We start from the raw sequence: 13,178 nt of genomic DNA on the forward strand, positions 1-13,178 counted from the left end.
TTAGTGCAATAGGAGTTCAGAGAGGAGGTGGTGTATTTCTGTGGTAGGACCTGATTGGCAAGACTTGAATACATCAAGGGAGAGAGAGAGGTGATCTTTCAGCTGAAGAAACAATCACAGGTCACAGACTATCAAAGACCAATGAGAAGTAAAATGTCTTCCTCTTATTAGAATAACCTCTTTGGGAAAGAGTGAGAACCTTTTAAAAATGAATGGTGGGGAGGCATTTAAATCATGGATAATTTTTCAAGTCTGGGAAGTACCTCCTCTAGTTCTTATTATTTTAAATTAGATCAAATGCCAAGACATTGATGTTACCCAAATGCAAATGACTGATTTTATGATTGTTTCAATATTAAAATATGTCATGTCCTAAAGAGGTTCCCTGGTAAACCAAGCTTAATTAAATCAACTACTAGTGATTTGCCATTCCTTACCTCCTCAGCAGATCTTCCCTTCCGCAAACCAGCATTCTGCATCTGCTCTAGGGGACCTGCCACCAGGGAAGTGAATAGGTGTCCCTCTGAACTGTAGCAGCTCCATTTCCATGTCCATAGTGTAGGTACCATGGAGCTCTCACTCTTTCCAGCTTGGATCCAGGATTATATATTCTGAAATTCCATTTCCACTTGAATCTCTCCTTATCAATTGGTTGAATCCATAGAACTGCAGGTTTTTGGAATGCTGAGCTGGGCTGGCAGCACTAGCCCGTCCATTTTCTTTCATAGCATTATTCATGGCTTGTGCGATAAAGTAAATTGAATTGTAGATGGTTCCAAACAACAGTGAAACCTATTTTAAAAAATTACAATTATCTTGAGCCCTAGTCGCCCTAGAGCGATCTCAGTATATATTCCAAGCCTGTGTTCATTATTATGTGCTGCACGTCTGAGTGGAGTAGAGCTATGAAGACCCAGAGGGAAAAAAAATTGTTTCTGAGGACTTGCTTGCTTTCTCCCCTGAATTTTTCTGTTTTTCTCCCCCAGGCCTTCATATCTTTAAATATATCAAGTATGACAATTTTATGAGCAAACCAAGTCATACACAATATATTTTTATGCTTCTAAACTAAGAAAGTGATTTAGAGTTATAAAGGGCACTAAAAAAACAAGCATGAAATAGACAAGGGGAGTTCAAAGGAAATTTACCAGGTTAATTACTGGTGCATTATGCATGAAAAAATCATTGTGCTGGTGCTACTACACTGATAGGTGTGTGTGTGTGGAAAGACTGTAAATAATGTGTCTCCACAGTCCATGTCTGTGCCCCATCTTAGTTTAAACTAGCTGATCTCCTAGACACATGCTCCCCAGAGAAAGTGAACTTGGAATCCAGGTTTTGGTTTGGTTTGGTTTGGTTTGGTTTTGTGGTACTGGGGATCGAATGGAATCCAGTTTTAAACACATATCTACATACACAGTCACAGGGCCAAATGTATAGAAAATGCTGATTTTTGTCAAGAAACCTTATATTCTATTGGTGTGCAAAGTGGCAAAGTCTTGGTAAGAAGCCATGTAAAAGTGGTAAGGGTGCTATAGTATATTGTATGAATTTATCTGCTAAATAAATACGGTAAAAGCCATAATATTCATGTACAATGCCTGATGTACTGCTTTTTAACCTTGTTACGTTTATTTTTGGAATAAACCTTGTACCTTTTTTCCCAAAGTATATGACAGAAAAGACATACAAGCCCTCCCATTTCTGTCCTCTCTCCTCCTCCACCACATAGGACCATGGCTTTGTGGTTTTCCATAACATTTCTCTTCTAAGTGGAGTTCAAGAAAGTTATGGTCATGTCATCTCACCAAGCATCAGAGAAAACTGATACTTGCTACTTCTGTTTTGAAAGGCCTAGAAAGCAAACCTCCTGTAACAAACTTCATTTGGAAAAAAATGGGGGTATTTAAAGTTGAAGAAATAATTCATATGTTGGAAATGCAATCAAAACGCAGAGAGGTGTAGAGGCTAGCAAAACAGTGCCACAACTTGTTAATGTGGAACAGAGGGTTTTTAACTCTGGCTTCAAATTAAAATTACCCAAGAGTATTAAAAATACCAATACCAAACCCACCACAGACCAACAAAATGAGATACTTTTAAGTTTGAGGTCCAGTAGTCATTGTTATTAAAATCTTCCTACACATTCTAACATACAAATGGGGTTTAAAACCAGCAAATAGAAGATGACACACTGGCTTTTGGTCTGTTTCTAATGTCAGGATCTTTGAGAAAGTCATTTATCACCTCTCTCAGGGTTTCAGTTTCTTTCTCAGTAAAATGAAGATACAGAATAATGACTATCTAAATACTACAAGTTACTGGTCTAGCTATCTTACTTTATAGTAGAAAAGTGAGATCTAAAGAAGTCAAGTGACCTGTCAAGTCCATTCATCTAAGCATAAAACCAGGACTAGAAACAAGGGTTTCTATTTCTGAATTTAGTATTCTTGACTGGAGAAGATGTGCCCTGTGATCCTTCCTGGTTCTAAACTTCAACAAAAAATTCTTAACTCTTGGTCTAGTCCAGGGACCAAATTTAGCATGAAGACTTTTTTTTTTTTTTTTTTTTTTGCCTGTATCTTGGTCCTTCATTTCTCTGACCTCTTAACACTAAAATGGCACAAAGCTCAGTCCTTGGTCCTCTTCCCTATCTCTACATTCTCTCCCTTGGTGATATCTATTGGTCTCATAGCTGTATAAGCTATACCAGATTTATTATACCTCAGACCTCTCCCCTATATTTCAGACTCACATAGTCAAATGGTTACTTTGATATCTCTACTTGAATGTTAAATTTCAACATACCAAAATGGATCTTCAGCCCAAATCTTCCTACTCCATCTATGAGGAGTTTCCTCACTTTTGTTAATAGGTTTTCCATTCTTCCAGTTGTTCAGACCCAAAATTTTGTCCTCAGATAACAGAGACAACTGCAATCAGAGTTTAAATCAACACTTGTCTCCTGAGTTGTATTTTGATGATCTCCCTTCACCACCCTCCCTCAACAAGCTCTGTAGAAATACATAATAAATGGATGATAGATACTGCCACCAAGGCATTCACACTTAATTGCCTAGCACACACTGAAGTCCCTTTTGAGGTTTTCACTAATTCCCCCTCCTGACCTTCTTGGATGCCCCCATTTAATTGCCTTAAGATTTCTGCAAGAGCCTGACTACTTTGTAGTTTTTGATAGGTTATGACAATAAGTGAAGGATACAAAGTACAGCATAAAATCAATACCAATAAAACAAATGAGTAAAAAAAATCCACAGGGCAGCAAGCCCCTGAAAGCAGAGAAAAGGCTAGTGTTGTTTTGAAAGGCACAGAGCCTTCTGGGAAAGAGACCTTCATCTACCTACAGCCAAAAGCAAAGATTGAAACTTTTAAAAGTAACATCCCCACCTCTCAGTTGGCCCATCACGTTGGGTTTTCAGCTGGCCAGGCTGTACTGCCATTTGTGTTCTCAGATTGACCCCTGGTAAGAGTTTATTGACAGCATCTCCTTAAGATGACTAAAACTTGAAGCCTTCTCTTCAGGATTATCTTGTCTACTCCACATATTACACTAACACACACACACACACTCCACATACACGCAAAAAAAAGTATGGTTAGAGGGACCTGAAACTAAGGGAAAGAGGGTATCTGTAACAACAGCATTCAATTTCAAAAGAGGGACAATCACAATGATCCGTGTGAGTGATATGTTTTTTCCCCATTCTTTCACCTTTAGTCTATGGATGTCTTTGCCTATGAGGTGAGTATCTTGGAGATAACATATCATTGGGTCTTGTTTTTCCATTCAATCTGACAATCTATGTCTCTTGATTGATGAATTTAGTCCATTCAATATTATTATTGAGATATAATTTGTGTTCCTGGTCATCTTGGTTTATTTCTAGTTTTTAATTTGAATTAGTTTCTCCTTTGATTGAATGTTTCTTTAGTGTAGTTCATCCCTTTGTTAGTTTCCACTTTTTTCATTTAATTTTCATGGAATACTTTGTTGACAATATTTTGAAGTGCAGGCTTTCTGGTTACAAATTCTGTTAATTTTTATTTATCATGGAAGTTTTTATTTTGTCATCAAATCTGAAGCTTAATTTTGCTGGATATAGGATTCTTGGTTGGTATCCATTTTCTTTCAGAGCTTGGTATATGTTATTCCAGCACATCCTACCTTTAAGGATCTGGTTTGAGAAATCAGCTGAGATCTGTACTGGTTTCCTCCTATATGTAATCTGATATTTTTCTCTTGCAGCCTTTAAAATCTATACTTATTCTGTATGCTAGGCATTTTCATTATAATGTGCTTTGATATGGGTATGTTGTAATTTTGCACATTTGGGGTCCTTTAAGTCTCTTCTATTTGATTTTCCATTTCATTCTTTAGATCTGATATTATTTCATTGAAAAGATTTTATGTTCCTTTGGTTTGTATCTCCGTGTCTTCATCTATCCTGATAAATCTTAAATTTATTCTTTTCATGATATCCCATAATTCTTGGAAATTCTGTTCATGGTTTCTTAACATTTTCTCTATTTGGTCAACTCTATTTTCAAGATTATATATGTTGTCTTCATTGTCTGAGGTTCTATTTTCCAAGTGGTCTAGTCTGTTGGTGATGCTTTCTATTGAAATTTTAACTCGGTTTATTGTTTCCTTCATTTCAAGGATTTCTGTTTGTTTGTTTTCAGAATCTCTATCTCTTTATTGAAGTGATATTTTGCTAATGTATTTGCTCTCTTACATAATTCTTTACCTCACAGATTAGTTTAACTATGTACATCCTAAACTCCTTCTCTGACATTTCTTCCACTGTGGTGTCAATGGATTCTGATATTGAAGCAACTCTGTTTGCTTGGGGTGATTTGTTCCCTTGCTTTTCATGTTGTTTATATTTACCCATCTAATAGTATGGGTCTGAGGCAGTAGAGTCTCTACCCTGTGGACTTATAATGCCCCTGAAGGTTTCCAGTACCTCAATTGTGGAGAAACTGCCTGTCTGCTTTCTTGGTTTCATGCCACAGAGTAGCCAGGAATGCAACTTCCTCTATTCCACCATCTTGGATCTCTCCACAATGATTCATTCTCCCTGTGTGAGCTTAGATTTGTGTTCTAATTGGTTTACATTCCTATTTCACCCATTCTGCCATTTAGCAATAGGGATTTCCCCTTCCCATAAATGGAAAGCATACCTGTTAGCAACAGTCACAAAAGTTTCCAGTTGCACTTGCTGCAAATAATGAGAAAGGGAAGAGGTAGAGGATGGAATAAATAAAGGAACACTCATCATAACCTTCTGTCCTGGCTTCTCAATACAACCCCAAATAAGTTAAGACAGAATAGTCAAGAACTCCTGGCAGACAGATGACCTTATTGACATCACAGCCCAGAATGGCAAGACCATGGATGATTCAATCTATTGTTTTTGCCTACTATATAGACCTGAACCTGAATAAAAGAATGAAAAATAAAATATTTAATTGATTCTATTTAATGACTTTAGGTAACTCTACCCTAGGCTTTTAGAGCTTTCAACCATGAGAACAAGGTCTAGGTTAGAAGTAGTGATATTTGAATTTGTTCAGTTTAATTGTTCATGCTGTTGTTGACTATCATCAGTTTAAATTTACTCTGCTTAACAGGTAACACTGGCTTCCAAGGAACTTTGTCCTCAGAAATGCACATAAAAACATGCCTGACTTGGAATGTCATCATTTAAAAGAGAAAATGGCAACATCATTTTTGAACAAAAAGCTAGACACATGTAGAGATCGAGAAAACAAAGAGTAATTGAATTTGTTATTAAAAATGGTCTCAAACCTTGTACTTGCAAGATTTGGATAATAGATCAATCTTTTTGATGTGATGCTCATGAACACAATACCCTTATTTTGTATAAAGTGGGGTAGAAAAGACGATCAGCGCTTTTGGGAGCTTTTGGCAACATTTTCTGATGACCTGTCTGGTGGTCTACTTCCTGGAATGTTCCAGTCCTAACTACATCCCCCTTCAGCCTAGCACCCAGTGCCAGATATGTATACTTAGGGTAATGGAAAACAATAGGTGGAGCTTAAGCTCCCCTAGGCTTGCTTAGAAACCCAGAAGATATTTTTTGCTTAACTAACAAAGGCCACATTTGGATAAAATATTCAAAATGTGTATTCCAGAAATATGCACTTGTAGCCAATAGAATGTCATTGAAAACAAGCATTGGGACTACAATGAACAGGAAGAAAACCTAATTTCAGAAGTCTATCATATGCCAAAGTATAAAGGTACCATTTATTTATCCTTGCCCAATCATCCTGAGACCAAATTAAGAAGTTTATCACTAGTTTCCTATCTCCAAATCTATTTTGATTTATTTGTTATATTTGCACAGGTCATCATAAAATCCTAGTATCTCTTACATCAGAGGAAAACAATCCAATAAACCTATTCAAATCAAAGTATTAGACACTTAGTAATGCTACTTTGCTTGAGTAAAGCATTAGCATTATATATTATTAGTACAGTGTAATAAAACACAAGTGAGCAAGTCATTTGTATGGTTAAATGGTCAGGTTCTGGTATCAGACATGAGTGGAATCCCAGGGCTGCCACTTGCCAGCTGTATGACCTTAGGCAAGATACCTTGATTCTCAGTTTCTTTCATGAAATGTCTTAATAACTAATTTGTAGGGTTTTTCTGAGGATTCTATTGGCTCATTTCTGTCAGGTACCTGGTACAGAGTGAACACTGAATATACAATATCTGCTATTATTTTCATTTCAGATAAACATAGGTAACATCATCCTGGAAGTATTGTGTTCAAGTTCGTTGTCCCAATATTGAATTTGTGATCAATAAGTAATAGAGTCCCAGTTTTAGACCCAATGTCCTAAATGGCAAAACTGGTCTTCATTTGGGCAAAGATCTCCTTTCTGTTTTGTTCTCCATTATATCTCCTGAACAGAGCTGATTCACAGTAATAATAAAAACTTTAATACTAGCTAGCACTTATTGAAGGATTATTAGGTGCCAGGCAAGTTCATTAGTGTGTTAACTCCTTTAATCCTCACAACAATCCTGTGAGGTAGGTACAATTATTATTCCCAAATTTAAAATGAGGAAAAGAAGAAATATGGAGCTTAAGTAAACATGGGTAGTCTGTCTCCAAAGCCCCTCCTCTTAACCAATGTGCTCTATCTGACCCTAATGAATACTTGCTAAGTTAATTATTAGGCTGTGGTAAACTACCAATAAAAGAAAACTCTTTTTTTTCCTTTTTTACTTTACATTGACTTCTTGATTAAAGATAGCTAAATCAAGATTTTTTCCTTCACTCTCATCCTCCTCTCAAATGCCAATCTCTAATCTGTAAACCTGAACCACAGAATATAAAGATAGAAAACCGCTATAGAAGTGGTGACCAATTTAATAGAGATAAATCAAACCTAAACAACTGAAGAGGGAAATATTTATAATCAATAAGCAGATTTTCCCCCTGAGAGTTCTAGAATGGCTTAATAATTGGTGATACCAAGTATCATAGAAGTAGGGGTGAGGTTGAACACTAAAAGGGAGAGAAAGCACTTTGAGCAGCTGTATAAGGAGCAGTAAGACATCCCCCATCCCCAACTCTGCTAAGAGCCAGACTTCTGCAGGAAACAGAATAAATTCATTCACCAAAGCTCTAGAGCTCGGATATTAGACACAGAGAAGTTGGAAGTGAAGTGGGGCACAAAAGCCAGTGATGAAGTTAAAGGCTTCATGATTAATAGTGAGAATTCCAGTTTCGTTCACCCAACATTGCTCCTGGAATACTGGTCACAAGTATTATGATTCCCGATGAGAAGACTGGATGACTCATATCTGTAGAAAGCCCAAGATCCAAGACCTACATATAATGACCAAAAACAAACAAACAAAAAATAGCAGTTGGTAGGCAATTGCTTTATACTGAAACCCAGTGGTCAATATAACCACCATGCATATAAACCTTAAAATCTGCCTTTTAGAACTTTTGTCTTAAATATGAACAACAGTCATGGTCACCAGATATTCAAAGAAAACAACATAAAATATAAAGATTAAAAGAAAGAAACATGAACAATTAGGAACTGAGAAAAAACAAAGAGAGAAGAAGAAAACTCCAAAACCACTATAATGCTTATCTACAGTGGAATAAGAGAAAATATACTTGTCCCTCTGTATCCACATGTTCAACAAACTGCAGAACAAAATTATTTGGAAATAAAACTGCATCTATTCTGAAACTGTACAGATTTTTTGCCATTATTCCTAGAACAATACAGTATAATAATTATTTACATAGCTTTTACATTGTATTAGGTATTATAAGTCATCTAGAGATGAGTTAAAGATTATGGTAAGACATGCATAGGTTATGTGCAAATATACCATTTTCTGTAAAAGTTTAAGTATCCTTGGATTTTGTTATATACAGGGGTTCCTAGAAGCAATGCCCCACAGATACCAAGGGACAACTGTACTATATTTATGAAACAAAAGCAGGGACCATTAAAATAGAATGGACTCTTGGAAATTAAAAATATGATAGCTAAATATTTTACATGTTAAAAGATTTAGAGCACAAAGTTGGGAAGCTCAGGAAGAAAAATTAAAACTAAAGAAATGAACCATGTAAGAGAAATAATAAGACAATTAAAAGAAGAACCCAGAAAATCTTACATCTAACTAATACTATTTCCAGAAAAAACAAAGACAGTATTATTGAAGAAATTATCAAATAAATAATATAAGAACATTTCCCTGTTAAAATGAGCTTGTAGATCAAAAGGCCCCACCAAATGCATAGCATAATATGTATCAAAGACTCAGACAACATCGTGATATCTCACAGCATCAGAAAAAGAAGAGAAAACCTTAGAAGCTTCTGGGGAGATGGAGAGGAATGAAAACATGTTGCACTAAAGGATCAGAAATAAGAATCACATTGATGTTCTCAGTACCAATACTGGAAACTAGAAGCCATGTCTCCAAAGCACTGAGGGAAAATGATTTTTTTTTACCTAGATTTATATACTCAGCCAAACTATCAATCAAAATAAAGATAGAATAATGACTTTTCAGACATGCAAAAATCTCAAAAATTTACCTCCTATGTACCTTTCTCAGAAGCTTTTACAGGATGTGCTCTACAAAACTGACAGAAAAAAAAAAAAAAGAAATGGGACCCATGAGCTTCATGAAATAGAGGGGATCTAGCACAAAAGAAAAAGAAATGGAATTTCTAGGATGATGAAAATGGAAATCCCACCATAATAGTTGTTCATCCACCTTATGGAGAATAAGCTTAGATTGAACTAGAACTGTAGAGAGCATCATTGAAAACAAATCAAATTGATAAGGGATTTAACAGGTTTTACCAAGTAAAGAATTGTTTTGAGGGGATTTTACCACCTTATCAGAAAGTGTAGGCAGACTTAGAAATTCCAATTAGTGTAAGCAAATTTTTAACTTTAGTTTAAAAATAAAAAGTTATTATATGACATGAATTATAACCCATAGAATGTTACATGGATTCCACAATGAATAATATTTAGATAGTAGATACTATGTAAAAAATAGTAGCTGGGCACAGTGGCACACACCTCAGATCACAGCCACTTGGTTGACTGAGACAGGAGGATTGCAAATTGAAAGCCAGCCTCAGCAATTTAGCAAGGCTCCAGGCAATGAATGACACCCTGTCTCAAAAAAAAAAAAAAAAAAAAAAAATGGCTGGGGATGTGGCTCAGTAGTTAAGCACACCTTTGTTCAATCCTCAAAAACAACAACAATAAATAAATAAATAAATAATAAAAAAAAATAAAAAACCTAAACATGAGACAGATCTGGTGCTACACACTTGTTATCCCAGTAACTCAGATGCTGAGGCAGTATGCCAAATTCAAGGCCAGCCTACACGGGCTCCGTGGCACATGCCCTTAATCCCAGGTGCTTGGGAGGCTGAAGCAAGAGCACTACAAGTTTAAAGCCACCTTCAGCAAAAGCAAGGCACTAGGCAACTTACTGAGACCCTGTCTCTAAGGAAAATACAAAATAGGGCTGGGGATGTGGCTCAGTGGTCCAATGCCCCTGAGCTCAATCCCCAGTACCAAAAAAGGGGGGGGGGCAGGGGTTGAGGGTGTAGCCCAGTGGTAGAGGGCCTCTGAGTTTGATTTCCAGTACCACAAAACACACAAATACACACACACACACACACACACACACTTTGAATTTAACTAAATTGTAACATAATCATATTTAGGGTTTGAGGGAAAGTAAGGAAGTAAAAAAGGACTAAGGATTCCTCCCCTGCCCACTTTGCTAGAAATCCACTGAATGTTCAAAGTTGCTAATCAAGGGACACTAGTAGTGGTATAGTATTTAGAAACATGCATGTAAAACCCAGAATAAAGAGAGAAAAGATATGAAATTTGGTACTTTTGATGAAGGATAGGAGGGAGACCTAAGAACCATTTTGTTTTTGACATAAGCCTTTCAGCATTTCTTGACTTTTAAAACTATGTGTATGTATCCATGCATCCCTTTGATAATTTGTTTGGTTTTTTTAACCTCTTAAATTATCAAAGATATAAATTAAGAGAGGTTGTAAACCACTGCTATGGGCAATGTAACCTATTTATAGAAATTTCTATTACAATGAAAGTTGGGGGGCAAGAGCGTAATACATTCATCCTCTTAATGCATTTTCTTATTCATTTATTGTCTATCTCACTAGAATTTAAGCCTCATATGGGCAGGGATGTGAAAGTAAATGTTTAATATGGTTTTATGACAGGAAAAATGCTCCTATTTGTAGCATTTACCAAATTTTATAATGCAAATATTCCTACCATGCCTGATTTTAAGCTACCAAGGTGATGTCACCGAATGGAGCTGATAAAAGATGCACTCAGTTGACTTTTATGAACAGAATCCAATTGCCTGCTAACAGAAACCTTGTCTGCCTTCTTAACTATTGTCTCTGGAGTTCAGCATAGTGCTTAGTGCCTGGTTCAATAGTTGTTTACCTGTTTCCTCAATAGAAGGAAAAAAAACAGCAGTTCAGGGATCAGCAAACATTGGATGACATAATTTGACCTGGGAAAATACCATTTAAAATTCTGAAAGGAAAATAATTTTGAAATTTAGAAGTATCAAAAGACCCTCTGCTAGTATAGAAAGCTGAAATCAGAGTATAACTTAGATGCTGGGTCATGATCCACCAGCAAGGTCTTCCTTGCCTCAAAGGCAAAAAAGTGAAAAAGAAGGTAGCTGTGAGCCAGACATTCTGCTAGTCATTTTATACATTTTACTTCATTTAATTGTCACAGTAATTCTAGGAGATACAGCACCCCAACTTACAGATAGGGGAACAGAAAAATCAAAAACTCCAAGGAATTTGTCCAAGCTAGTAAGACTGAGAGTTGGGATTTATTTCTTTTTTTCAATATTTTACTGATAGATAAAAATTGTACATGTTAATGAGGTACCATGTGATGTTTGACACATGTATACATTGTATAATGTTTGTATCAGTTTCTATCTCCTCAATCATTATCATTTCTTAATGGGAAAAACATTCAAAATCCTTTCCTTTAGCTTTTTGGAAATATGCAACACATTTTCATTTTCTGTAGTTCACCCTACAAGTTCAATAGCACACCAGAACTTCTTCCATACTCCTATCTAACTGTAATTTAGCATCATTGATTAACCTTTCCCCTGGAGCTGCGATTTAAACCCAAATTTGCCTAACTCCTTATCATATGCTTTTTATCCTATACCAGCTGCCTTCAAAAATACCTTTGAGCTGAATAATTAAGAAAAATGGGGGGGGGTTGTTTATCAGAGACATGAAGATAATTGTCTCACCTTCTATCATTCTTTGGTTATGAAGGTCTAGCCTAGACACCTGCAAAGTGGGGGTAGAATGCATTCGATCTGGCTTTTTAAAAATAAGCTCTGGATTCTTTGTTGCAGCTCTATTTCCTTGTCTAAAGCAGAGTGCAGGCTGCCTAGCAACCAAGCTAATGGCGTCTTTTTTTTTTTTTTTTTTGCCTTAATTACCTTATGTTCCACAAGCTCAAAGGGATTGAATCAAATATCAAGAGTACAAGGTCTGACTTTTTTATATCAATATATCTGTTCATACACATGTACAATACACATACACACACACACACACACACACACACACACACACACACTCACCACCTTCTTCCCTCCATCTTATGATTAAAGTAGAAAGATGACTTAGACTGTATTTATGTGATGCCTTATCGTTGGGATGGGATATAAATACAATGCCATACAACTGATTGTGCTTGCCTATAAATACAATGCCATACAACTGGTTTGACCAACCATCCTTAGCAATATGAGGGATTATTGTAACTGCTGTAAACAGTTGTTTTCTATTCTATATGAAAAAAGAGAGATTTATTATAGACATATCAGTAATAATAAAGTTCAAATTCAGCACTATTAATATCACTGCCAGTCACATTTCTTATGAGAACAAGAATCAGGAATGTCTTTGATATCAGGGTAGGAAGAAACATGTACACCTGTTTCATCTGAATTACTTATTGTGGGGCAGGGAGAAATAGGAGGCCACTGGATAAAGAAAGGGTGGATAAAAGGGAGAACATCTTGGAGAATGTGAATATTTGACCCAATCCACTGACTACCTAATAGCCTTCTCCTTGCTAACAGCATCTTAATTTTGTTCGCACTTTTCTGGAAGTTATAGGATTAACCACATTGGTCTCATTCTTCTTTCCAGATTATTCGTTTAGGACTGGATATGGGACACAATCTGGGAGAAGTCTGTTTGAGGAACTTCTGGGAACAATTTACTCACTCTTGAACAGAAACACATGAGTCCACTTTCACCTCTGGACATTTCTACCTGTTCTTAATGTCTGGAACTGTGGCAGCCATCTTGTGACCATAAAAAGTGGCTCATAAGGGCTATTTAGCATGCTATAGTTTGTAAAGTATAAAGATGAAAAGAACCTAGTTCTCTGACAACATCATTAAGCTACTGAATTAACCAACCATGGAGTAGTTCCTGTTTTGAAAGAGAAATGTTTTTTTAGGCCAATTTGTGTTGAACTGCCTATTACTTACAGCCAGAATTAATACTAA

The 13,178-nt window shown here is 36.2% G+C and overlaps 1 protein-coding gene across 1 annotated transcript in view; it reads right to left on the bottom strand.

Annotated features, from left to right (window-relative positions):
• Gucy2f (guanylate cyclase 2F, retinal) overlaps positions 1 to 13,178 on the bottom strand; it is a 110,950-nt gene that overhangs the window by 64,628 nt on the left and 33,144 nt on the right. Inside the window, 1 exon segment of the mRNA XM_077106479.1 lies at positions 438 to 792. Coding sequence (XP_076962594.1) covers positions 438 to 792 — 355 coding nt within the window.

This window comes from Callospermophilus lateralis, chromosome X (genome assembly GCF_048772815.1).
Source record: "Callospermophilus lateralis isolate mCalLat2 chromosome X, mCalLat2.hap1, whole genome shotgun sequence".
Classification (NCBI taxonomy): domain Eukaryota; kingdom Metazoa; phylum Chordata; class Mammalia; order Rodentia; family Sciuridae; genus Callospermophilus; species Callospermophilus lateralis.